We start from the raw sequence: 27,890 nt of genomic DNA on the forward strand, positions 1-27,890 counted from the left end.
GAATAGCACCTTTTCTTTCTTGTTCTTCCTTCTTTATTGGATTATTTCTTCTTTCTTTCCTTCCTTCCTTTCCTTTTTACTTATAAATCTAAACTGAAATTATAAAACTTCTATAAGCGATCAAACATGTTATATGAGTCCTTCAGATATAAAATAGCCCCTAAATTCAAAGGATGTAAGAAGGATGTCTGTGAACTCCTTTGAAATTCAGATACAATGAAATTACAAAGAAATTAAGAAACGGGATAACTTTAATACAATTTTTGAGTAAGTTAAACAAAAACGTAAAACGATAACATAGAAGCTGTTGCCCAAGAGCACACTCCTTACCAACCCACTCAAAGATATATAATGTAAAATAATACAAACACAGATATTACATTTTTGACAAGCAAACATTTAATAAGAATGAATTTATAAACAATACATCTTATCTTATATATGTTACACATATATTTAAAATAATGTACAGAAAAGAAATCTAATGTAACTGCAGTTAAAGTTGAATAACAGTCAGTAGTGTAAAAATATTAAGACAAAAACTTCATACAATGTCAGAAGTTGTGAATGCTAATTCACATTACGTGGGTTAAAAAAAGGTGCTCTGTTAATATTTATCGGTCTATAAATCAGTAAATATCTGCAGCAGAGGTTCATTAAACCCCAGTAAACAGGGACCAATGTGACGGCTAAAACAAATCCAAGCTGGTCTAGTAATATGTGACCAGTTCAGATTTTTAGACTGCTCCAACATATAGATGTACAACACAAAGTCTGACTCATTTCAATTCGTACCCTTCAGAAACTAATGTTTTCTATCACAACTTTAGCTTATGTTACAAAAGAACAGACTTGTGACTGAATAAAAGCAGTCATGGTACCATTCACCTTTATTAGCACAAATAGTTTAGATAAACAAAATATTTTATTTCAACATATCCACAATTAGTAAAGATCAATTAATTGGAATTCTGTGCTTTGGACAAACAAGCCAAACACTAAATTTGATTTTATATGTTTGTGACAGTAAAACATTTTAAGTTAAGAATTATTTTATGATTTTTTTTTGTATTTTTAACTAATTAGAAATAACTGATATATTTCTGTACAGTTACAAATAACATAAACTAAATTTCTTTGTACATTTTTCTGTCCCTTTGCTCCAAGTATGCCTCTGAAAAAGAAATGTTTTAATTTCTCTACCTTCCCCTCACACCACAGAAATAATGACAAAGTATGAGGGTCAAGAGATGAAATTAAATCAGCATAAAACTGTGTTTTTGGCAACAAACCCTACATGTAGGACTAGTAAAAAAAAAAACACTGGAGGACAAATCTCCAAATCATGGCTACAGGCAGCAATGATGGAGGATCTAAAATGCTGTGATCCTGTTTTAAATAAATACCTGTTGGACTTTACTACTGAACATGAAATGGGTCACCAATGAGGTCTTCCTGTCCTATTTGCCAAAACAGGTTGTTCAACATATCAACAGCAGGGAAGAAGAAGAGGAAAAAGAAGAAGAAGAAAATAAATTACTGAAAGAATAACTAGCAAATTAAAAGGTTTTATTGATAAAAAGGGATGTTATAGTAAAAATTGAGAGTACAACATTTCATAGTGTAAACGTATGCTGCTGCAATAAAAGAGATTTAATCTGAGGCATTTCTACATTTCTACTAGGGTGCCTATAAATGTGCAGGGCGCTGTCTATAAAGTGTATTTTGAGAGGTGCCTTCAGTAATATTAATGCACAGGGAAGAATCCCCACACTGTGCAGCTGCCCTCTGCTCTACAAAAACTCAATAACCTCTTTCATCCTGCTGCTTCCATCCCAATTCACAGACTTTCCTTCTGTTGCTTCACAGGCAGCTGTTCGCAGCAAAAATCTGACAGAAAAACAAACATAACACCAGCTGCCAGAGCTCAACACTTGGGGCCAAAAAAATATGAAGAAATGCGAGAAAAACACAATACATATCTGACTCAAAAGTAGTCCAGGAAAGATGCATTTAAACGATCTCATTATCAAAATTTAATGGATCACCATTTAGGTTGATTGTGCTACAGAAACTACAGAAAACAATACTCTGTAAATATCAGAAACACATTATTGATAAAAAGGGATGTTATAGCAAAAATTGAGAGTTCTTGGTCAGCTGTAGTGAAGGCAACAATCTCTGGGCTGTTCAGAGGATTCACCATGGCTCAGTGAATGCAGCATTTTCTGTATGAGAACAGGTCTAGGAATGTTGGGTAAATACAACTCTAATAATAATTACTTGTCAGATACCCCGAAAACCCTGCAGCAGGGTCGCAGTTACAGTCATTCATAAAGCAGCCTCAGTTTAGAGCTTGTGTCCCATCTTCATCATAAACCTTTGTTGTAGGTCAACACTTTGCAATCCGTTGCCATGGCAATCTCCGGCTCAAGGCGAGATACCTCAATCTACCAAAGGAAAAAAAAAAAAGACAAGAAAAAAAATTATACTGAATTGATAAAGCTGTGTACCTCTGGGTTTCACCTTGAAAGTCATTTTTAGAGAGCCGAATAGAGAACAAAAGCCTGCAGGCCCTGTGGGAGTTAAGTGGAGTATGTTTAATGTGAATATCTTCCCAGCTGCTCCATGAGCCATCTGGCCTTCAGAGCAGCTGAACATGCCGTACCTGAGACATCTGAGGGAAGAGGCTGATGGCCACGGGCAGCGAGAGGCCGAACGTAACCAGGCACACAACGCTGTGGATGGGCAGCAGAAGTCTGCGGTTTCTCTGCAGGAATCGCAGCCTGTGTGAGTCAGGACAAGGATAAAAGGGAACATGAGCCTGCAGCATGGATTGATCCAGGCTGACTACTGCAACGCCTGAAGTTATTTTAGGATCGTTTGCAGATCTGGGGGAGCTGTTTCACACAATTAGAGGGTGGGAAATTCAGAAGGATGGGGTTTAATTAACCAGATGGCACATTTCTTCTGTTATTTTAAATAAATATCCTAAGTTTATTTTTGCCTCTTTTTGCATGTCTGTCTTTTGTTAAATTTCCCCCCACTGTAGCGACCTCAGGGCACAACATATGTTGGCTCCCATTCGGTACATGCACAATTATATGGACTAGATTCAAACCTTCTGATAAGAGTGTCTAACAATAACCTATCTGTAACATAACATAAATATAAAAGTAAAATTAAAACTATTCACAGTTTTTAAATGGTGTTGAACTAAAGCTGATGAATGTTTTTCATAAATTACAGGTCCATTTGATTCCGCGGGTCTAAAAAGTGTAGCTGCAGACCCTGTTAAAATGTCAGGTGTGATGTGAAAAGTCAGACAATAATAAATTACAGCAAATATCCAAGGTCAAATATCCAAATTATTGAGGACATTCTTGCCTGGAGTCCTCTTCAGATGTCACCCCACAATTTTTCTTTCAAATTTAGCACCAGACTTTTTCAAAACTCTGATCATCTTCTCCTGAAGTCATTTTTTCTGTTGGCTTTGATGTATTCTGTTACTCAATTATTAAAATCTAATGAATAAAAATAGAGCAATAAAATATTAAATACAAGGAAAATCTTGCATTAATGTTAAATGAACATAAAATAAACATAAATCATTCTATATATGGAATATTTAAAAAGTAGACCTTTGATGCAGGTGAATTATTTTTTGTCTGTTCTTAACTTTTAAATGGATGGACAGTGAGTTACTTTTTTTCTTTTTAAAGCAGCATCTGCTACAGATTTATACAGCACCAGCCACATTTATCGGCAGACATAGTAAAAATGTGAACAGAGGCTTTAAAGTAAATTTTAAAAAGTCTTTTTCTTGAAAACCTCCCCGCAAAAATTGTTGGTATGTAAGTACATTAAAGTGGTCGTTATAGAGACTTGATGAGCAAAGATTATCCTCCTTGACAAAAATACAATATACTAGTTGTTTTATTTGATTTCTCAAATGCAATGATTGTTTTTTTTCTTATTATTTTTCATCTGTGTGTTTCTGCACAAACCTTTCGAGGTAGGACATGATGATGGGCGGCAGCACGAAGATTGGCATAGGAAGAACCACACGTGTGAAGGCGGTCTCCATTATTGCCTGGGAATAAACAACAAAGATCGTTGACATGTGATTAAATCTGATGCTGAGAGAGCCGAGCGAAACAGGAAATGAGAAGTCACCAGTTAGCCACCATGATATTAAACAATAAATTCACAATCAAACAACATAAAAAAGAAGCTTACATGTCGAGCAGCAATTTTGGAGGATCCCACCACGCTGCCGTTGTTGTCCAGAACATCGACACCTTCAGATAGCTCGTTGTGTCTCATCAGGGCTACATTACAGATGTTTGCACTTGCTAAAGAAGGAACAAGGGAGGCATTATAAAACATAAAACACCAACAAGAATTCAAGAAAATTTTGCTAAAAATAAACAGCAGGATTTTAAATTAGGTACACTATGACCTTCATAGTTATTTGGATAATAAAGAGAATGTATCTTCTATGAGTTTGCAGCTCTAACCAGCAGAGGGATACATAATAAAAGTCTCATTATGACAGAGGGTCTTTTGAAAACCCACCTACAGCTGGGAATGGGACAAATCTCTGGATGATCATTCTGGTGCCAGGGCTCAGCTTGTTGGCCTTCTGAATCAGCACATTCAGTCCCACCTTTAAGGAGAAAAATCCAAATTAGAAAAAGTAAAATGTTGCAACTGATGCAGTTGTATTAAACTAAATCTTGTATTTTTGTCAGTGTGCTCAATCTAATTAATTTTAACTTAAAAACTGCAACACCAAGATTTCTGAGAATTACAGAATATTACAAGTAATGACATCAACTTCAGTGAAGAAGAAAGCTAAATTACTGCAATAGAGACAGCACTGGTCACAGCTCCGACATAGCCTTCCAGAAACTTAGATGTAGGAGTAGGCTGCAGACAAAAAAAATGAAAGCTGTCAGTTTTATTTATTCAATTTCTACAAAAAAACGGGAATCTGAAGTTGTTTTTACCTTTGTGGCATTCCGGTTGGCATAGTTCACGCAGGCATTGTGACTCTGGTTCAGCCACTGAAAGAAAACACAAAATACAAAACACAAATGATCCATAATCTATGAGGAAGGAGCGAGAAAAGAGATAAGTCTCTCAGAGTGGCAAAGCTGACCAGATGATCAAAATGAATAATAGATGCTGTGATATGATGGTGCTAAAAAGTATAGCTTTTCTGCCTTTAAGTATTTCCTATAAATATGCATAAATATGATGCAATCGATGTAATATTGTGACTCAGATTTTAACAAGCAGATTATATAAATTTTTAGCAATGCAACAAGGATTGCAATGTCTTATCTTGTGATACTTGCCTTGAGTGGATGATTTCTGTTTGAATTTAAAAGTTAAAAACTTAATTGTTTTTACAGTGGCCTGGTGGAAATATGTTTTATTTTAAACATGTTATCTGAACACAAATTGAATCAAATTGTATTTTTGTTATAATTGTTTATTTCACTGTACAAACCCTTGCAAAGGTAATTCTACTTTTAGAACTTTCTATCTCTTCCCCCTTGCAACTCTTCATACAAACTTTATTGTATTTTACTGGGATTTTATATGATGGATCAAAATAAGGCAGCGCATTATTGCAGACCAGAAAAAATATATATATTCATGGTTTTCACTGTTTTACAAATAAAAATCTGAAAACATCAAATTACACTGAGCCCTCTTTTGTTAATGTTTTGTAAAAAAAACACATTAGATGCACATTAGATGCATTTTAAATACTTGCAAGTATTTAAAAATATGTCTCTGCCACTTATGGAGATCTGGAGACTAAAGCGTTTGTTTATTCCAATCTCCTCAGTTTCAATAGAAATGTTCACTATTAGTTTTCTGTCTCAAAGATTTGCATGCAGGACAAGAAGTTTGGTTTTGATCAGGGCACCTTCTCTCACCACTTCTCCAAATTGTAAAAAAATCATATTTATTCACAAATATAAATGACTGTAAAGATTTTGGATACTTTAAAGCACCACAATGGTTAGTTATTTCCAGTACCTGCCAGATAATGGTAGACATCACAGTCTGATTTGGGAGGAGAAGGCCAATGACCTAAATGAAACCAGGAAATAAGAGCTTATTTTTGAACAAAATAAGTCCAAAGTTTCATTTTTTTTGTTCCCAAACATGTTTACATTCAAAATGCATGGGTTGTATGTTAGACTTACAATTGGTGTTCCGAATGGCACATAACCTGCATAGTGGAAATATGATTTTCAGCATAAAAGCGATGGGAAAAATGATTCGCTTTGAGGAAATCTGGACAAAGATCTTCATCTGAGGACATACCTGACATTCGAAATGGCATGAAGATCTTCTCTCCTGTGTCAGGGTGAATGATGGCCTGTGACACAAAGATGAGAGTTTCCTCATGCTGCCACCAGCTCAGGGATGAATGGATGAAAGTGGGGTTAAGATGAAGAAACATAGTATTACCTGTTTAATCTTCTGGGCTTCCCACAACTACACAGCAAAACCAGAATGTCATTAAATGAGGAATGTCATCTTTGTCTTCCAGTTTCACATTTTGCACCGTAAGTTGCATCATATTTTATGATGCAATCGACTTTATAAATTAATTATTCAAGAAGATGCTTTAAAAAATCTCGCAGTCTTCCAAAGACAAATGCACCTAATTTTTAGTTTTGAAATAAAGGAACCGATTAGGAATTTTGCGTGTGTGTTTCATTTAACTCATCAGCTCTGAATCTTTCAGAAAAGGGGAATGATTCATTGCATTACTTATATTGTTCCAAGCCTTCTGAACATATTTTGAAACACGGTTTGCATCAACTCTGGCAAACGCTCACCTGATCTGCAGACACTCCAGGAGGAAGTGTGTTGTGTTTGTAGTCATCAAGGAGTTTGATGCATTCTTTTAACTTTTTCTGAAAAAATAAAATAAGTCACAAACACACTAACCTAGGGACAATGGCTAACCTATTATTTGATTAGGTACACTGGTACAGTTGTTTGTTAGCATGAATAGTGAATCAACCTGAATATGATGAAGATACAAGCATCAGAATGGGGAAAAAAGACCTTTAAGTTTCAGTGCCAGATGGGCTGATTTATCTGGAAGTGCTGATACCTTTGGTTTACAGAGCATGGGGTAAAAACGAAGAAAAGAAATGTGTAGCAGTGGTGTGGGTAAAAATATTGAAAAGTTAACCAAAACTGTGCAGTAACAGATTGGAAAAGTGTCTGCTATGATGAGTCTTGATTTCAGATGCAAAATCCAGATAGCAGGCTTAGAATTTTATGAGGAATCTTCATCTTGTCTTCTATCAACTTTTCAGGCTAGTGTTGGTCATATAATGGTAAAGGAAAAATTTTCTTGGCATATTTTGGGCCTTTTGGTACCAATTGGGATCAATATAAACTGAGACTAAGCATGAGTGTTCTTGCTCACTGTGTTCATCCCCTTATGACCACCTTATACCAGTTTTTTGATGCCTATTTCCATCAAAATGAGGCATCCCATCAGAAAGCTCAAGTCATCCCAGACTGGTTACATGACAACAGGCTGATTGTATTCTAAAGATCACCGCAGTCTTTTTCTGGTAGAGCATCTATGGGATATGTTGGAAGAAATTATTTCATTGGATATGCAACTGAGAAATCCATCTCAGCTATGTGATGTTTTTATAACAAAATGGGCCAAATATAGGAACAATGTTTCTGACTTCTGACAATGAGAAGACCTAGTGAATGGTCAGAAATGACTAGAAAGCTCTAAAATTGCAGTTTACATTTTTAAATATGCGTTACGCTGACTAAAGCTTAATATGTTTCCTTTATTATCCAAGAGTAAAATGTGCTATTCAATTTCAATTATGGAAAAGAGAACCCAAATGTTTAAAATTAGTGGAGACCAAATCTGTCATTTGAATCAGATAACAGATTGTTTCAATAAAAGAGAATAACATAGAACATTGCACACAAAAGACATGCCAAACATGCAAAACACTTGCAAAACAAGCATTTTAACAGGAAGCTTTACCTCTGAGACAAACAGGGTGCTGGGATCAATGATGTCAACAAAGTGTCTCAGACGTCCAAGGAATGAACTCTGAGGAAACATCATATCATAGGTAAATTTTAGTCTCTTTTAAAAGAAAACATTAATGAATATCTTTAGGAGATTTTATGTTTGGAAATATTTGTCTAAACTAAAAGTGTAAAAGTCAAAACAATGACACAAATGTTAAATTATTACACAGCTTTTTGTGCAAATGTTTCTGCAATTTCCTACAGGAAACATCATACAGTTGTGAGATTCAAGTTATTTCGATGAAAAACTCAACTTTCAAGCTATTTAATTAAAATCAATATGTGAAATGTCTGGAAGATTAACAATATTTTCAAAACACTTGAAAACCAATCTGTGATGGAGCACTGAAGACACTATTGTCTCAAAACACCCCCATCCAAGTAAACACACTACAGTATAAATTGTCTTTTGTTGACAATTATTGTACTAATGATTAAGTAAAAACAACTCCACATTATTCAGTATCAAAAAATAAATGTAATAAATCTGAAACTGGGCTGTCTTGTTAAAATCACATTGTGTTCTTCATGGAAATGAGATACACACACTTCATAAATTAGATACTCTCGATGCCCAGTGGCTACATACTGAAACTCATCCTAATAATTATTAGTATTAATCTTTGGGGAAAGAAGGAACAAAATATAACAGCACACTTCAGTGGAAGGCTCTAAACTGCTGTGGTCAAGCATTCTGTTTTTCTCCGTCTGCGTCAGCATGCCAATTGCTGAGTTTATGTGCCAGCTCTTTGAAAAGACCCACTAACAGTTTGTGCCAGGAGCCTCTTTGGCAACCTCATTGGACAAAAACAAGGCAACAAGATTCAGTCAGATTCCCTCTGAGATATTTATTAGTTATGAAGAGCAGAAAACACAGCGGAAACAAAGTGTCTTTTTATAATTAACTCCTTAGGAGCATATCCTAATTGAAATGACTGGAACATTATTTCAGTCTTCACTATAGACCATCATTCCCTGCTCTGGGTTTTCTATCACTGCCTTTCTGTCACTGCACATCCCCTGTTCTGACAGGCCATATGTGCTGCAGCGCTGTTTTGTAAGAGAGGTGGAGAGAGCGCGGAGCCATGTGAGGAGCCGGCTTTAATTATGTATGAGCTTCAGCTCCCATGAGAGAACACAACTAGGCTAGCAAAGATGGAATCCGGCTCGAAGCGCAGACAAAAAGCAAGCAAGATTTATGCTGATTCAAGAGCTGGCCTGATTTCCTGCGCTTTGATGTGAGACCCAAGAAGTGTTACAGCAACTTTATCAAGGTGTTATAAACTGAAGGTGGATGATTAAAGCGGTTTTGTCTTGATGTTCTTCAACTGGTTTTGAACAAAGAAATGCAGCAGAAAAAAGCACAAAAGCAGTGAACCATGAAAGAAATAACATTATTGTGATCCATAGATAAATTTGTGATCAATGAACTAACTGTAAATAAGTGAACACAGACCAGTTCTTATAAATATGATTTAAACATCCTGAATAAAACAGGATAATTAGTGAATCATTTTTACTATTTGTTGCTTAACTTTGAGCCTGATTTTGACTTCAACCTATTGTGTGTGAAACCAGAGAGATTCTAAAGCTATTTTGTGTTACTTTATGTTTCTTTTGTGTTATGTGATAATTTTTGCATCTCGTTACAGCAATTTTGCAAACCTTAGTGATGAGTTTGCAACTCATTCAAAATAAAACTTCAGTATTTTGGGCTAGAATATTTGATCGAAATGTTGCAGAAATATGAAAAAACAGCAGGCGCAATGAATAAATTAAGCACAAATATGTCTCTGCATTTATGTAATCTTTTATAAGAGTAGCATTGAGTGTAAAACTCTGGCAATCACAGTGTAAAAGCATGGAATCTTAAATCTAATACGCAACCAAATGCTGCATCTACACAAGCCTTAGCAGTTATGATATGGTAAGAATTTATATATTGATATCAATATTACTGATATACAATTGCAAATTGATATGTTGTTCAGTTCCAAAAAACAGAAAAAAGAACTGATCTCAAGAATGAGCCAAGAGGAATGCCTCTGTAATATCTTCACCTGTAAAAGTATAAGCCTGTAGTTATGAAACAAACGATGTTTTCACATTAATCAATTGTGGCCACTGAATTTTGTTCAATTAAACCTTAAATAAGTACAATTGTAAATGCCACTTTAAACTTTCACATAGGTAAGATCTTTACCAAGATGGCATTGCAGAAGTGTTGTGGATAAACATACTAGTTAGTTATATAATGTAAACATAGCCTGAGATATCCATTTACTCAATTTTGCATTATGCTGTCATGAAGTGCGGTGAGTGGTGGTGAGGAAGACGCTGAGCAACCCAGGTTACAAGGAATAAAGCGATGATTTAATGATGAAAATGAAGCACAATCCAAAAATAGTCCAAAACAACCAGGCAGCACGGCTGAGCGGAAGCCAGGGCTCAACGCCGGTAGCAACTGGAGAAATGACTGGACAACAGAGAGACAGATTGACGCTTACAAACGACTTGCTCTGACGCTTCTAAGGTTAATAAGCAACCTGAGTTGGCGTGAAGGTCGCATTACCAACATAAAATAATTTCATAACAGTAAATTATCATGAAGCTTCAGGTCACCAGGTGCATGCTGAAGCATGCACTGTGTAAAACTTTCGGTTTACACAGGAACTTCAGTTTGAACTGGTCTGGGCTTATTTTGAAAATCTTGCAGAAATGAGGAGAAAATCACCAATTTGTGCGTTTTCAAATAAAACACAAGCACACCGTCTGCAATGGTGATACCTTATAGAATAAGACTAAACAGTAGTAGAAGACAATAGAGCAAGATTTCGCTTTGGTGCAACAAACTCCTAACTAATCTGATCGCATTCAGAAGTTTCAGAGTTTTTGCATGAATACAATCACTGATGAACGTCGGCGGCAACTTTTGCAGCAAAGAGTCAACATCCAGAGCGAAGCGATGAGGGCGGAGGAACAGGATGTTTCTTTTTTTTCTCAACCGAAAGCCTTAACAAACAAAATGTCAAGAAACCGGGTGGTTACCGGAGGACACGGAGCTCCTACCTGATCGTAGCGGGGTCTCCCGAGCTGGAAAGCGGGACACGCTGCAGATTCCGCCATGACGCCAAACTCTTTTTATTTATTCACGAACTGAACCATTAGAAGGGATTTTTACAGTCGAGCGAACTACAGTCAGTGTGTGTGAGCAACTCGGGCGAAGCGACGCGCCCCTACGCCAGCCGGGAGTTGTAGTTTTTTCCTTTGCCTTAACACTGGCAAAGTTGATGCGCATGACTACACATCCCAAATAATCGATAAGCTGAAAGTCATTGCATAACTGTTCGGATTGATCTTGGGAGAGATAACGACTGATGCGCCCATATAGGTGTCAGGTTGGTCCCATCATTACTGTGTGAGGAGGTTTGGTCTCACGGAGAAGCGATAATTAGACCTGGACTCCATTCAGCGATATGAATCACCAGGATTTTCATTTTCATTCAGTTTAATGTCAGCCCAATCGCAAAGTTGATTGGATTGTGTTGGAGTGATAAAAATATAATACCACTTGAATGGTGTCATGTTACAAAAACCAACTTAACTGTAGTAGTGAAATGGGGGGGGGAACGAAACATGATTTTAAAGGTTTAATACAAATAAAATCTGAAAAGTGTGTTGTGCCTTTGTGTCTAGTTTCCTTTTATTTTACATCCCTAAATAAGATGCAGTGCAACCAATAAGTCAACGAATTGCTTTGTTAAAGTCTATGAAGTTTATTGGAGCTAATTAGTGAAAAATGTTATGTTAAAATAGTATCACAAACTCTGAACATCTAACCATTCTAACCATCATCCAAAAACAGAGTGGGTGTGGCCCAAATACAAACACACAAATATCCTCCTAAAGATTCCAGGAGCAACTTCTGAGATTTATACTGATCAGTTAAACTTTTACATTAAGTTTAAAGTTTTACATTAAGTTTAATGCAAAGATTAATGCAAAACATGCATTAAAAAAGTTTTTGCATTAAGACAGAATTGCCTGTGTAGACTATTCTGTCTGTGTAGAATAGTCTACATTTTTACTACAATTACACAGATTTTTTTTATTTTTGAGAGCACCCTTTCTTAATTATTATTTGAACGTAGTGATGTACATTCAAATAATAATTAAGAAAGGGTGCTCACAAAAATAAAACATCTGTATTATTGTAGTAAAAATGTCTAATTAAATATGTGGCATCTTAAAAATCGTCATGGAAAAAATGGTGCTCAAATGAAAATTTGAGCAATGAGAATTTCAGTGTCTCAAATCTCACGTCAAAGAAGTCATGACCTTCTGTTGAAGCAGTGTAGAGCATGAGCAGATGTTTAGATATAATGCCATTTAAATTAAACAAAAATCCATATGCCCAACACCGGCATCTACATGATAGTTTTACGACTATCACACAAAGCAATTATTTAATTCTTTCTCTGTTTTTTCAGACAGAGAAGCAATTCATTGAAGCTACATTTCAAAGCCTGTGCAGGTCTTCTATTAGATTATGTAACCTGTGTTGGAAGTGCTACACAGGATCTCTGCAGTCCAAGTTATTTTTCAATCAATTACATAATCAGGTTGCAAAACAAAAATGCTGATCGAGCAGGTCCTTGATTAAAACAGTCAGGGGCGCCCCCTAGTGGACAAAATCGACCACGTCTGCTGCAAAGTACACCCCGTCAAACAGTGTGGTCTCTGCACCAGCGTTGATGTCATATTACTGTTCATTTATTGATAACCTATTAAAAAACAGTACCCCTGTGGGATCATCATACTCTTTTTCTGAATAGAATGTAAGACACACATTTGAATTAAAAGGTAATTTTCTCTAGTCTACATGGACTCATATCTAAATACATTTAGATTAATTTAAACATCCCGTTAGTTACACACTGTCCATAGTTATCAGAAAGGTTCTGGCATAATTCTGGCAATACATCTAACTACATTTTATCAGTGATGGCAAAGTTCAGTAAAACTGGTTTGGCCCCTGACATAGAGACTTATTTTAATCATAGTTCATGCAGTAGTAAGATTACGGTCAGTAATCTGGGAAGACCTTAAATAAAAACTTTCAAAATTTTGTTTGGCATCATTTAGAACAAACAAACAAAACATCACAACCGTTTGCCCCAAAATGTTGATTAGATGAAAGGAAAACAATTGTAATTTTCAGAAGCAACAAGTCTCAAACTGGAAGATGCTGGAAAAAAAGTTAGTCCACAAGTTGTGCATCAAGTTGTCTGAGGGAGGGTTTAACATGAAAGAAAGAAGCCAACACTTTATAGCATGACTAAAAATTATAGTTGGATGCTCTGAAGAGAAATGTTATGGTCTATAATGCTTGACTATAAGAACCAAGTTTAGTTTGGATGAGTACATTTGTTATCAAACTCAAGCATGGTGATGGAAGAATCACTCTAAGGATCTGTTTTTCTTTATTTCAAGTTTGTTGTGAATTTGTTATGTTTAAATGTTAGATTCATGCCAAGAAACCAAATAAAGTAAGCAAAGAATACACAGTAAGAGGTACACCATTTGTTAAAAGTCAAAGAGACCTGTGTGGTAGCTCTGCTGGCTGCAGAAAGACAGAAACGGTAGGTGGTAACCTGACTCTTGCTTCAAAAATTGCTGTTGTGTGTTGAATAAGCATAATTAAAAATGTATAATTAAATAAACACAAAACAAATGAATATGTCATTGTAGTGCATGATCAAACACTGCATATGGGACTTCATCAGGGACAAAAAACTAACTATATAAACTTCTGTTCATGTGCACTTTATTTTATTACAGTTTTGCGGTCATATAAAGCATTGCAGCTAGCTACAGTGGTGCTTCAGAGTGGCATTGGAATACATTATCATGAAAAAAGTAAAGTAACTTACAATACCATTATATAGTTGTTTACAGTAAAATATTACTGTTTCTGTATGTACATAATGCAATAAAAACTTAACATTGTCATTGGTTCAGTTCAAGTGTGAAAAACAAGTTCAGGGAAAACTTGAACAAGACATTTTTAAGAGTCTTCAACACTTAAAAATGCATAAACTAAGGCTTTGTCCTCAACAGTCTTAAATGTTGCTTTGACATTTGTGAGTTTGCAAAGCAGTTTTTCCTCCTTTTTGTTGTTTTAATTTTTCTTTCAGAAGAAGTAATAAGCTTAAATTGACTCTTTAACTTACTCTTTATGGCATGAAATAATCTGAAATTAGATTGTTTTGCCAGAAATCAAACTTTTTATTTCAAAGACAAATTGAGTCTAATTGTAAATTCTATAAGAGCTAATTCAAAGCACTAGAAAAATTAATTTTTTCAGTCTGCATTTATTTTGAGCACATGCAAAAGCCGCCATTTTTAAGATAAAGTGGCAAAAGCTGACTACTTTAAGTTATTCTACTAAAGAGAGCTGTGTGAAATCATCATCTGCGTCTGCTTTTATGGAAGCTTTTATTATGGCATGTCTTCAGTTTTTTGTTTGTGCCAAAAGGGGAAAAAGTAACCAGCATGCATGAAAGTTAATATTATGTCTACATCAACAAGGCAGTAGTATTAGCAGGGAGACCATCTGGATGATTGTGAGTTCAAATTAATGGAGCGTTTCTCCAGAATAATACCTCCTATCTGAATGAAAGAATCCTTACATACTTTGCTAATCTCCAAAACAACACTGGCTCAGTTGTTACTTGTGCCTTGAGCGTACTTGAAGCAGTGTGGGAGTCTGCTCCATGATCCGCAGTAACAGATTATCAATGTAGTCCTCCAGGTCTCGAACCTGCGCCTTCACTTTCTTCAGCTCTGCCTCAACCTTCTGCAGCTGCGCCCCCTGCTGGTCAGATGCTGCCTGCTGCTTCTCCATGTCCATCTCCTGCTGCAGTAGCAGGGAGATCAGTTCCATGTTGGTAAGGCTCTGATATTGAGCCACTCTGTCTGTGGTAACCTCCTGCAGAGAGAGCAGATTTATGTAATTATGTTTACTCACCAACTTTTTGCATTTTATTCTAAGCAAAATCCAAACCATCAAAGATTTTCTTCTGTAAACACTCTGTTCTGTAAATGGGACATTTTTCTGTCTTTTTAGATTGTCTTATTTCACAACATCTAAAAAGGTCAGCAGAGTCCAAGATGAAACTCTTTGATTTTATCTACTGTCAGCTTTATCTGAGCATTACTTGGTTTGAGCTCAGGATCTGTGTCTCCATCCAAGCTGTTTTGAAAGGTCTTATAAATAGCTATTCTCATTGTTTATTTATTTATCTACTCTGAGTAGTTTGGAGATGTCCCCTAAGTCCATTCAAATCAATGACCGAAAACTAAAAGGCATTCTGTCTCAACTTTGTGTTTACGTTAACACACACCTTTAGAGAAGTGCCTGAAAATTAACATTTGTCATCTATTTATGTAAATTATAATATAAAAAATACCAAGCAGCTATTTAAAAATAAAATCAAATATTTATGGTAATAATAACAGTGTTTTGACCTGCTAATTATGCTAATTATGCATTATCCATGTAATATTCAATTAAAAAACATACAGCTTTTTATTCACCTAACTTGGCGACCTGCGGGTTTTATTGTATTGCACTTTAAAATGTTTTGAAGGTTTTGAACAGATACAAAAAGGTGCTTCTTTTATTCTTGTTTCAGTGAAAATGTACATTTAGTTCTTAACAGCAATATCTCAGAAATGTCTTTCTGTATCTTGACTGACACACTGAAAAAGTGAGTGGGGCTGTCTGGCCACGTCGTAAACTTGTTCAGATTTTATTTGGTGAAACAAGACCACTTTGTGTCATTTGGTAGTTATAAATCTGAGCAAATGAAGTGGAGGGCTCAGGGCTCCATTCCTGTACCAGTTTTTTTTTACATCTACATAATCCCCTTAACTCAGACATGACATTTATATCGTATTAGCGTGCCACCATCTGGCCATAGTTCACCATAGTCACTGAGGCAGTGTGTCCAAGATAGCCATGGACACACTTCCATCTGAGATGGGCAGAATTTCAGCTTAAGGCATAAATCAATGTTTTCGGTCACAAAACTGAAGCTGTGAAATCAGAACTCAACTGTTTCTTTAAAAATCTGAAAGACTGTAAAACTGTTGTATGAAAGACTAAAAACAAATGTATCTTTTTATCTGTACCGGACTCTTCTCAGGTTCAGGTGTGGCCTGATGGGTGGATCGTCCTGGATTTATGGTAGATTTTAGCTTCTCAAGAACTGAGCGACCCTCTTTCTTCTCAGGCTGGCTGGATGTCAATGGTTTCACTGGATGAGACCTGAAAAGGGAAGAAGTTGGGACCAGCATTCCAACACTAACATGCTATTTACAATAATGCAAAATGCATTTTGACAGTATGCGGTTTCTGAATGACTTAGTTTTGCAATTTAAACTTGAGGAACAACAGAGAATGTTTTAATAAGTACATATTGAGAAAAGCAGAATGCATAAAGGCCATCAGTAAATAAAGCACTCGTCTTTATGAAAGAATTGAAGTCAAAAATGGGGAAAATTATATATACAGTAGTTTGTCCATTTAGTCAATAACAATGAGTAATTATTTACAAAGCTAAATATTGAATTTGAACATATAGGCATACAGAAAAAGTTGACTAGAAGTCACTATGTTTTATCTTGATGGTATATAATATACTCCCACTGTGAAGTCATTGACCTTTCCATTTTCACTTGTTGGAACTGAGCCTTAGAATAATACGAAGAAATCAAGTCCTCAATGTTTAAATAAATTAGCTATGGAGACAAATCAGCTGTCTAGTATCTCTTTGCTTTAAATAAATGTGCATTAAAAAAAACAGCAATTACCAGTGGCCAGCTAGTTAGAAACTCAAACATCAGATGATTTACCAATTTGTGAAAGCACATAATTAATCACTATCAGGCTGCACTGACAACTACTATTTTCAGTGTGGATGTTTTTACTGAGGGAAAGACTCAAAGTTATTATTTTTCAGTATTAGTGAAGTGCTTAAAATATCACAGGAAACATTAAGATATAAAAAGTTTTTAAAAGGAAACTGTTTTCAACAGATGCCAAAACACATTCATCTGGAAAAAAAACAAAACATTTGTTTTTTTAAAGCCAGCAGTGCTAACAGCTCTCATATCTAATAATGGATTATGAATGTTATATATATAATATTATTCTTTTAAATCCTCCATCTAGCAGCCCAAATATTTACCCTGAATTGTACCATCCTTATTAATTTGTACATATTAGTGTCCATTTCTTTCTTTTGTATGTAGAGAAAACTTGAATCTGCAACGGCAGTGGTTCTACTATGGTGTCATTAGCCTTTTAGGAAAACACTCATTTGTTCTCAATAGTAGCCAGTAGCTAGCATAAGTAGCAGCAAAACAAGCAAAATTAATGCAGTGCAATGTTTTAAGCAAGCAACACAATATCTTTTAGCCAAAAAAATAATCAAAACATGAGATGATTTACATAAATGTAAAGCAAAACACAGAAGCAATGCAACTGCTACCATCCAATCAAATTGGATGTGAACGCAAACCTTAACATGAATGTGATCAAAATCAAACAAACCATCACAGCAGAAAACAATATTAACAATGATTTAAGCAAAAAAAGACATCCCATTTTTATGTTTTGTTGTCTAGATCTTACAAAAGGTCATGTCCTAGTGTGAGGAGTCTCACCTGCTCTCCTGAAGGGGCAGGCTGCCAGCAGGCTGTGTCTCCTCAGGTAAAAGTGAGTGCCGTGCATCAGTCAGGGGCTGGTCAGTGGTGAAGGTGGCAGACAGCGAGGGGGTGGAAGAGGCCATAGCCAGCAAAGTGCCGACTTTAGCAATAGGCCCTGTGCTTGAGGCTTGTATGGGGGGGCAACAGACCAGGGTGTCAGCTGACAGGGGGAGTGTAGAAGGGATGGAGGGAGAACAGGGTTCATGTTCTTGCAAAGATTTCCTAATCTTTGTATTGGAAGGGGTTCTGCAGTATGGTGCAACTTTTGCATGAAGATCTTCAAAGCTGATTGGAGTCGTTTTTTCTTTGTCCAATGAAGGTATTGGGGACAATGTGTTAGACATAAATTGTTGTGTTTGGTCACTGACAGAGGTCAATTTAGACTTGTTGGGGTGTTCAAGAACTTGTAAGGAAGACAGGACGGATTTAGTTGGTTGATAAGACAATGGTCCTTCACTGACTTCTGAAATGTTCTGGACGAGGGATAGAAACTGCACAAACTCCCTGTCTCCATATTTGCTTTGGCTGCTTGGGCTGTCACTGCTGTTCTGTCTAGAAACTCCTTTTGGTCTGATTCGTGCACTAACAACTCCTGAAAATGACTCGGTCTGCTTAAGTTTGTCCAAGTTGTCTTCTGGGTTCCCATTATCATCACAGTCTTTCTTTATCTTTTCAAAGTCATCATCACATCTCATTTGTTCACCTTTATGTTCAGCTTCAACATCTGGTGAGTTAGATGCAGAATTTTGTTGCAATAGAGCAACAATCCCTTGGCTCTTTGACACACAGGGACCACACAATGTTTTATTTGGTGGTTCGCATAGACAGTCATGGCACTTGTCTTGGCAAACTGGTGATACTTTGCAAAGTTTTTTAGAAGATGCAGTTACTTCAAAAGAAGAGTTCAAAGTGGTTATATAGGTGTCCTTTAATGTGAATATGTCCCCAGATGTGGTCTCCTTCTGGTAAATGTCTAATTGTGAATCTTGGGGTAGAACGTTTTCTCCTAGATTGCTTTTGAAATTATCGGCTGCTTCAGATTGAGAAGATCCATCTGAGTCAATGAAACCAAAATCTGAATTGCTCACATTCATGTTAAGGTCTCCTAGTGTTAGTGAAAAAGATATGTTATTGTTGAGGCATGTGGATTCACATGGGTTAGGTTCTTCTGTCTCCTCTGCTGTAGTATATGATATATTTGGTACATCAGGGGGAACACTGGACAGTATGCTGAAATGGTCACTATCAACAAGCCCTTCAGACCCTGAGTTCTTGAATGAGATTTTATCTCCTGCATTTTCCTCAGTGCTCATTGATAAATGATGACTGTTCAGTCTTTGTTGTCCATAATTTCCCCTGCATGCACGTCTGTACAAGTCTTGCTCAAACAATGTTCCACCCCAACAGTCAGCTACATCTTCCAAAGGTTCATATTTGAACCTTTTGGAGTTCTCTTCAGATATAAGTCCAAATGAGGTGTTGTTTGTATATGGTTGGGTGTGGACGCCTACAGACTCTGATGTTCCGCTGCTTGAACTTGTGTTGGGAGAAGGGATCTCTTTTTTGGATTCACCCTCCCTGCCATGCTGCAAAGATGCCACACCAGTCTGAGAGAGGAGATAGGCTTCTTTATGGACAGCTAATTCCTGGCCTCTGTGCAGCCAGCCATCTGAGAAAATTTCATTCACCGAAGTCCTTATAAGTCTCCTTGGAGGTAAAGGTGGAGGCTCGTCATTGCATCTTTGCAGTTCTTGTACGTAGTTACAGCCAATGTTTTCCACTGGAGAAAAGCTACGTTTACAAGATAAGGTTGGACTGGTTCTGGGCTCTTCTTGAGGAAGTCTACCTTTAGGGGAGTTGAGTCTACTACATGCAAAGGCATCAAAGGATTTCTCCCATTCGCCTGGATGCTCAAACATGGAGTAAGGAGGGGAGTGGACAGGGGAGCCAGGCGTGGTTCCTTTGGGCACTAAAGCAGGTAGTGATATCTGCTTAGCAACTGGCCGGGGGCGCTCACGTTTTATTGAAACCCTATTTTTACTGCTGACTTCAGGATTGGTGTCTGCTGGCAGAGTGGTGTAATGAAAGGGGGGTGAGTCTGATAAGGAGCATGGTGCAACAGAAGGCAACTTCTCTAACTCTTCTGTCACAAGCTCTTCAAAAAAGGGGTTGCGCTGCATACATGGCAGAAAAGGGTTGGAAGGGGAGAGAGGGTTTGAGGAAGGAGAAGAGGAAGGGGTGAAGAGGTTGATGTGACTGTGATTGTCAGGTGAAACATGACCAGAGGGAGAAGCAGAGGGAGGGGAGCATGGAGGAGGTACTGGGGAGCAAGGAGAGAGGGAAGGGGGTACATCTGAGCTGCTTTCTACCATAGTAGAAACTTCCAGCCTGTAGAGGAAAATAGGGCACAATATTCCTCTTGGTTAATGATGTGCCAGATTACCAGCTGGGGAAAATCAGTTTACAAAAACATAATACTAGCTCATTAACTAGGATAAACCTTCTCAGCTAAGTTCAGTTTGAAGATATCAGATCATAAAAGCAGAATTGTGGAAACATAAATAAGAAAAAGCAAAGCCCATTTGCAAAATAATCAAGCAAAGAAAGAAATAAGTGATGTACAGTAGCAATTCAAGCTCCACCTACACTTTCAGGTACAGTGTTGGTGAGTGCTGGGTGAGCAGGTGTGTGCACGTGATGCAGTTTGGAGAGAAAAACACACTGAAAAAAATGGCAATGCTGAAGTGCCAAATATGAAAATACGGATAGTGATGATGATTCCATGTGATTCTAAAAAGGCCAAAAATAAGTAATTCTGTTTTCAAATGAGCACATAGCAGAACAAACACTTGATTTTGACACCCATTTTATTCAGTATGCCCCAAATGGAAACCAAATATGTTCAAAACTGTGGAAAACCTATGATGATTCCTGACTCACCTTGGCTTGTTCTGGGAGTCTCCAGAGCCAAACCAGCCTCTGAGCCTTCCCTCCGATGAAGCACCAGCCTGGTTTAGGTCTGACTTAGAAGGCAGAGAATCGCTCCTCCCTGCAGAGAACAACGTCTTTCTCAGTTTCCTTCCTTTTTCAGGTGAACAACCTGCTGAAGATACAATTGGCATTGCTGCCTGAACAGGGTGATCTCCAGTCTGAGCCTCTTGAGCTAATACTTCTTTCTCTTCCTCCTTTTCCTCTTTCTTCAGCTTATCAAAGGACCAGCGCCGTCCCTCGGTAAAGGAACTTTTCTCCTCTCCTCTTTTTGTGAGATTCTGCAGAGACCGAGACAGTGGTGAACATTTCTCCAGCAGAACCAGTTTGGACGGGAGTGCTCCAGAGCTTTTTGGAGTCAATGGCTCTGAATCGTAGACATGGCTTCCATTTATACAGAGAGATGACTTGGACTGAGTCATGGTCTGACCCTTGAGAGACTCCACTGCGACATTTGATCGAGGGAGGGCTGTGGTGATCTTACTAGCTTCATCGCTGAAGGCTCGCTTGTGCGTAAGAATCTTGGTGGTGTGCTGGGTGGTGAGCACTGTCAGAAAGAAATAAGAAGAGATATAATCACTTTTTAAATTGTAAAATATGAAGGATTATGTTAACAGCAGCTGAAAAGAATATTCAAGTTTACTCTTGGAGTTTCCATGCAGGTCTGCTTCTCTCTTGCAGGGAAAGTTGTGCAGATTTGACCTTTTCTCTACTTTAGGATCTTTTTCCTGGTCATGTCAAAGTTTCTTTACCAAACCTTTAGGTGTCGTCTACATGTATTGCTAAAAGTATTAGGTCTTTCCTTAAAAAAACATTTGTGGTGTTTCAGCCACATGTGTAGCCAGCACCTAGGCATGCAGACTGCTCCTACAGGCATTTCTGAAAGAATGGATCACTTTGAAGAGTTCACTGAATTCCAATGAGCTACCGTGAAAGAATGCCACCTGTGCATTGTCTGATCTACACAAAGTTCGCATCTCAGCCTAATAAAATACATTTTATATTAATTAGAGCAGACTTTGCCTTCTAATTCCACATCAGTGTCTGCCCTCACAAACATGCTTCTGAAAGAATTGTTATATGCTCCTATAAATTCACGCCTCGCTTGCTTTAAATAAAGATTTGAAACTGATACAGGAGTGAATAGAAGACTAACATCTTATTACATCCTAAGCTATGGGTTAGGATTGGGTTTGAAATGTCTCTTAGATTCATAAAGGGAAGTGACCCAATAGTATTGACAATACACCATAATCTGACTTTTTTTAATTACCTAGACGGCCGTAAACTTAAAAGAATCATTTTCTGTGTGCCTGTTAATATATGTCCAAATATCTCTGTTTCAGAAACTGAGAAAGCTACTTGATTCTTAACTTTTGCTAAATTATAAGACTAATTCATTAATGAACATTAATGTTGATTGCAGAAGCTTACTCAGGCTAAAGTTGTGTAGCTTTTTTACAGAAGTGGAGCTTTGTTGAGTTTAGTTTCTTTGCCTTAAGCATGGAAACATAACCAACAGTCCAAAATAACATGTTTCCAAAAGCAATTACCAAGGAATGTATTTACTTTTCAAAAACAGGTAAACTGTTGAATTCCTTGTAGCAACCAACAGACCTGAATAGACAACATTCAAAGCAGAAGGCAAAGACAGAAGCCTTATCCTACAGTACAAGGAGTACAATTTATATTTGTCTATTTGTTTTGAAATGTATTTATGTGATCAGGTTCACAATAACTTTTCAAACTATAAAGATACTTTTAGAAACTTCTGTATCTATGAATTTGGTAGCTCTATACATAGCTATATAGCTACCACATAAAGAAGATCTAAATAAATGTATTTTATTTAACATTATTGTAAAATTTGTATCATTTTTGTTGCTTTTGAGACCAACTTATCTTTGAGAAGTGGCAAACATCTGCAGTTTAACTAAAAACATTGATTAATTTAATAATTCTGCAAATAATTTCAGACCTACCTTTTTTTGCTAGGTCTGCTTCTCCATAGTGTGCATCAATTCTCACTTTGCTTGTGTAAATGGGGGAGCTGGGGGGGTCTGACAGCAGATCCAGGCTGGGCGGAGGGCCAAGGTTATCACTGGCCATGGAAGACAAGCTGCTCTCTGAGGCCAGAGATGAGCACGACCTCGTGTCAGATGACTTTCCCAGTCTTCCCTTGAAGAAGTCTTTCATCTTGCTCCTCTTCTCCTCTGTTATCTCCACCTCTTTTGACTTCACCCCAACCCCTCCCTCCTCTCCAAACGGTTGCCCCAGGGACCCTGACAACGCAGCGTAGCGGCCCGGCACAATGGCTGAGGAAGACTCCACATCACCCCTTTTCCTCCCAGTGACCCGATCCTTGAGCTTGCCAAATGCAGACCGGGGCTTGTCCTTCATGGTGAGGTCGAACATGCTGGCGGTCATGTTGTTGCGGGTGAACTGGACCGTCACCTGAAGTTCACCACGCTCCTTCTCTTTTCTACCCGCCTTGGAGTTCAGTTTGAACCATCTACAGAAAAAAAAGAGTCCAATGCATCTTTGTTTTAAAGGGGTATTATTCTGTATTTTCCAAGCATATAGCACCATTTCACAGCGCAATCAAGTAACTATGTTCAGATCTTTAGTTGTCATAAAAAAGCTGAACATATCACTAACAACTTAAAAGAAGTGAGACTTTGTAATTTGACCACTTTTAAATGGACCTCTGTCTCTTTAAAAGGTTTCTACTCTTTTCAACCCTCCACCTTCAACAGGTCATAATAACAATGCTCCTCAATTATGACAGTTCTACCAGGTGTTTTCTAACTGCTGCTGCCACTAGTCTGGAGGAGTTTTGTGGGGAATGCGTGAGGGAATGGGTGCTCTGTGGGGCGGAAGCTCAACTGGAGTCTGCAGCTCCAAGGAGGAGCTTTGGGTAAATAGGTTTTGTATGGGCAAGCTTTTAGGCATCGCTAAATGGCTGCTATGTGAGACTCAGTAATTCCTCCAAGATGTAAGATAAAAAACAATACTCCAGATATGTTTTTGATGAGGGAATGAAATTATAATATAAAGCTAAAAAAATTGGATTTTACATAATACTCCCCTTTGAGAGCTTAAAAAAGAACTTGTGCAATAAAAATAATAGTTTCTCTGAGTAAAAGTGTCCCAGTTATTATAAAACTTTTAGATAAAGCTCAGCGTTGTGTGCTTTAGTTCTACATTTGGCAAAATTATTTGAAGGCCTCACAGCTACAAATGGAAACTCATATTTCTCGAAGTGCACAAAAAAGGTCAACTGAAAAAAAAGCATTAACAGATAAACTGGGTCAACCAATGAATTCAGTCCTTTCTCTGTTCCTCCCTCTCAGGTCCACTGAGCGGACCCCAGAAACTGCTACAGAACGAACAGCAGGAATTCAGTGAGCATAGAGGGAGCAGGATCCTCAATTAAAGCCAGATGTTTCTGTTTTACTCTATTCCAGTGTTTCAAATAACAGAAAGGCCAGTTACGTCACCTGTTGTTGTATTAAACACGGGTAGTTCACTATCATTCACAGTTAATCATTTAGACTGATAATAACCAAAAAATGGATATTATTTATATCGACATTCCATTGAAAGTGATCATTTTCATGTTGTCCGATCACCTGTTCTAAGTATGACACTTTACTTTTCTTCATTGAATGTAAATGATGAAGACATCACAGAAGACCTGCATGATAGGAAAAAGGTTTCTTGACCCAAAAAAGTGGATGCTTACTTCTGCCTAACTGTACCTCTTGACTTGTGAACCAAAAAGGTAATGAGTGACGACATGAGTTTGGAGGGAAAACAACCACTTATGGTGTTTTGATTGAACTGGTGAGTCAGCCACATTTAATACCCTGCAAAAACCATTATAAAAGAACAATGTTGAATCTTTCCAAGACTTGACAGCCAGTAAGTAATCTAAAGCAGAACTCCAATAAAAAGAAACTGACCATATGCACAGGCTCTTATATAACCTGTCAGTTGGGTAATGTTCGTCATCGATTTTCCAGAAATATTTTTATTTTTTCATTCAATGTGTTTATAGGTAGTAAATAGATGCAAAGAAGAAAAGTATCAATATTTTTTTTTTTGAGAAGAAAAATAGGAAATTGTGGCACATGTTTGTTTTCATCCCCCTTTACCCTGATCCCTTTAATAAAATCCAATGTAACCAGAACCAGTTTATCAAAGGACTAAGCAACACACCAGTTATGTAGGAGACAAGGTTGTAGAGTATGTAGAAGGGTTAGTTCATAAACAATATCACAAGCTTTTGACATTTCACAGAGCACTGTTTAATCCTTTCTACATAAACAGAAATATTTTGGCACAGCTGTAAACATATCAATATATGACTGTCGGCCTAAACTAAAACAGCCAGGAACCGTTGACAGCATAAATGTTAGTTATACACCTCCCAATTATAGTTTCAATGGAGGAGTGAAGCAGGAAAGCTCTTTTTGAAATAAAGCAAAAAAAAAAAAAAATTAAAGTTACATTAGCAGTCTAACAGAATGTGTTAAACTGTTTAATCGGCAAGGCAGTGTTCAGGTCATGAGAGATCAAACCATCCCCAGAGTAAAACATGTTGGTGGTGGAATCAAAGTTGAACAGGGGAGGACAGTGAAATTCTGTAAGAAAACATGTTGGAGGCTACAAAGCCTTGAGGTTCACCTTCTATTAAGACTGTAAACTCCTGTTCATTTACAGAAATATTTGTTTTTATGCCCTAATCTTTAGCTGAGGCTCAGTTCAATCACAGGTCTTAAGGGACATTTAATGCAATATGTTCTCTAAAGCCATCTGACTCTCACATAATCAGCTTTTAAAATCTATTCCCAACTATTAACTGAATTTTTCTGTCACAGCCTTGGACTATTTATATAACAACATCAGAAGAAAGTTAGATGTGTCAATCTCAGCAGCCACATGCATAATGATTAACATTTTATGTGATGGCTATTAATAGAAAATTACAGACACAATGGCTGCTGTTGTCAGACATGTTTTCTCTGAAATTGTACAAGATTGTCGGGAAATGTTACTTTTGCATGAAGACTGACTTAATGGTCACGATGAAGACTCGTGCAACAGTGAAAAGTGCAACTCATCTTGTTTACTTGCGGTGCATTATGGGAACCTCTGCTACATCAGTCCATAGGTCAGGTCTTTCTGAGGATGTTGCTTCTGCAGCTTGCATCCCTGTCCTGTCTGCAGAACAGTTCTGGTTCCTTCTTACACTAACTCATTGAGAATAACCGGTTAGCTCAGCTGATGCACATGACTGATCATCACAAACTAAAAATACCAGAGTCTTCCTCGACTATAAAAAAAAAACACTGTCTAAAAGTGAGAGGATAGTTAACTAAAATGAAAATGTGAACTTACTCATCTCTGGGACACATTCCGTCCTGGAATATCTTATCCAGAGGGATGATAGTTTGACCCAGAAACACGTCCAGCCCGATGAGGACCCGGTGCATGACGGTGAGAACCAGGTCTCCGCTCCCCGGGGGGAACGCGCTGCGGCCGCCCTCCTCCAGGATCCCGGGGAGCAGCTCGAAGCAGCACTCCTCGTTCCACACGGGCACCTCCGCCTTCTCCACCAGCCCGGTGGTGTACTTCTCCTTCCCCACCTGGATGATGGTGTAGAGGTAGCGGCTGCCGTGCTTGCCCTTGGTTCGCAGCCCCCTGGCGCGGAGCACGGTGACATTAACATGAGTAGGCACCCACCGCTGATCATCGTCCAGATCTATCAAGGACATCATCTTGTACCGCTGCCCCCCCTTAACTCAACACACGCAGTTTCACTCACTGATGTGTCTGATCAGCTGATCGAGAGGTCATACCCCCCCTTTTTTCTCAGTGCTGCGCAAAAAATACCGCTGCAGGGGGGGAAAAAATCTCCCAAAATTCCGACGAGCCTCAGTTTTCAGTCTTCAGTTTCAGCCGCTTCTTGCTGCTTAAACTCAGTCAATGCAAATCACGTTATAGTGGAGCAGAAATCATCTGCTCCCGTTCATGTCGCATCATCAACGAGTTGACGGTTCGGAATCTGCTCATTGTGTGTCCACGGCCCGCCCTCCTCCACCACAGCAGGCCCGCATAGAGAGGAGAGAGATGCCGCAGAATTAAAGAGAAACACCCAAAGCTGCGTCTGATCCAGCGAGACAGAAAAGCTGTGTGAAGGTACAAAGAAAGCAGCCCGCCTGCGCTGCGTTTTGATAGGTGATAAGTGCAATATTCAATTTAATAACTGTTAAATTCATTTCTTGCAACTACACTGCAAATCTTACAAAGTATTTTTGATATAGTTTCCAGTGTAAATATGTTAGAATACTTGAAAAAACAAGACTGACTGTAAGTAAATCTTCATCAGGATATATGAGCTTGTTTTAAGTAAACTATTCCTTAATATTGTCATAATCTGCCAACTGAACAAATACATTTTCATCAATATTGTTATTCACTTAAAACAAGCTCATATATATTGCTGAACATTTACTGGTAATTTAGTTTTGTCTTGTTTCTAGTGTTTCAAGTGTACCACTTGTTTCAAGTGTAAGATTTTGTGCAAAAACACAAAATCTTATCAAGAAGATGTTCTCGTTAATGTTAATCATCTTATCCATGAAAAGACAGTAATGTTTATGGTTAAATGGCATTATTGTCTTGCAGCAAGGAGGTTGTGGGTTCAAATCCCTGTCATATTTCCTTCTTTTTATGCTGCAGCTTCCTCCAATAGCCCAGTAACATCACTATGAGGTAAATTGGTTACATAGGCAATGAATGGATACAAAATGTCTCTCAAAAGTTCCACGTTTTTGAAAAGTAAACAAAATAAATACCTGAACAACAAACAAATCTATTAGTGGGAAATGCACACGCTTAGAGTAATACTATTTTGAGGCAAGCGCTGATTTATTTTCAGCGTTCAGCCTTTTGGAGTTCACACCTAACTGCATTTATGCAGGAGTATAAATACCTCCGTGTTCACCTGG

At 37.7% G+C, this 27,890-nt stretch overlaps 2 protein-coding genes across 3 annotated transcripts; both read right to left on the reverse strand.

Annotated features, from left to right (window-relative positions):
* Window positions 1–376: 376 nt before the first annotated feature.
* sfxn5b (sideroflexin 5b) lies at window positions 377–11,366 on the reverse strand. Its single transcript, XM_032554823.1, has 14 exons — window positions 11,182–11,366; window positions 8,063–8,131; window positions 6,870–6,947; window positions 6,496–6,522; window positions 6,349–6,403; window positions 6,228–6,253; window positions 6,058–6,111; window positions 5,013–5,069; window positions 4,867–4,932; window positions 4,579–4,669; window positions 4,240–4,355; window positions 4,008–4,093; window positions 2,669–2,786; window positions 377–2,450 (listed from the first exon to the last, which is right to left on the reverse strand). Exons 1-14 carry the CDS (start codon window positions 11,236–11,238, stop codon window positions 2,373–2,375), a joined length of 978 nt encoding a protein of 325 aa, XP_032410714.1. The 5' UTR covers window positions 11,239–11,366; the 3' UTR covers window positions 377–2,372.
* A 2,212-nt stretch (window positions 11,367–13,578) lies between these two features.
* Window positions 13,579–27,054, reverse strand: rab11fip5b (RAB11 family interacting protein 5b (class I)). Of its 2 annotated transcripts, XM_032554821.1 has the most exons (6): window positions 26,278–27,054; window positions 22,857–23,386; window positions 20,827–21,421; window positions 17,845–20,274; window positions 16,309–16,444; window positions 13,579–15,103 (listed from the first exon to the last, which is right to left on the reverse strand). In XM_032554821.1, the coding sequence occupies exons 1-6, from the start codon at window positions 26,655–26,657 to the stop codon at window positions 14,843–14,845; spliced, it is 4,332 nt and encodes a 1,443-aa protein (XP_032410712.1). In that variant the 5' UTR covers window positions 26,658–27,054; the 3' UTR covers window positions 13,579–14,842. The 2 variants fall into 2 exon arrangements, with proteins under 2 accessions (XP_032410712.1, XP_032410713.1); XM_032554822.1 differs by lacking the exon at window positions 17,845–20,274 and having other exon boundaries at window positions 26,278–27,051.
* Between the last annotated feature and the right edge of the window lie 836 nt (window positions 27,055–27,890).

The sequence above is a fragment of the Xiphophorus hellerii genome, chromosome 23 (genome assembly GCF_003331165.1).
Source record: "Xiphophorus hellerii strain 12219 chromosome 23, Xiphophorus_hellerii-4.1, whole genome shotgun sequence".
Classification (NCBI taxonomy): domain Eukaryota; kingdom Metazoa; phylum Chordata; class Actinopteri; order Cyprinodontiformes; family Poeciliidae; genus Xiphophorus; species Xiphophorus hellerii.

Bases quoted from the DNA above. Each gene is read 5' to 3' on its own strand.
- rab11fip5b (XM_032554821.1), bottom strand. From the start codon at position 26,657: ATGATGTCCTTGATAGATCTGGACGATGATCAGCGGTGGGTGCCTACT. The intron at 23,387-26,277 runs GTAAGTTCACAT...TTTTTTCTGTAG, and splicing joins GGAATGTGTCCCAGAGATGA to ATGGTTCAAACTGAACTCCA. The intron at 16,445-17,844 runs GTGAGACTCCTC...TTCCCTTTTCAG, and splicing joins CTGCCCCTTCAGGAGAGCAG to GTCTCATCCAGTGAAACCAT.
- sfxn5b (XM_032554823.1), bottom strand. From the start codon at position 11,238: ATGGCGGAATCTGCAGCGTGTCCCGCTTTCCAGCTCGGGAGACCCCGC. The intron at 6,112-6,227 runs GTAAGTCTAACA...GGTTTCATTTAG, and splicing joins TGCCATTCGGAACACCAATT to GTCATTGGCCTTCTCCTCCC. The intron at 4,670-4,866 runs GTAATTTAGCTT...TTCTCCTTAAAG, and splicing joins CCAGTGCTGTCTCTATTGCA to GTGGGACTGAATGTGCTGAT.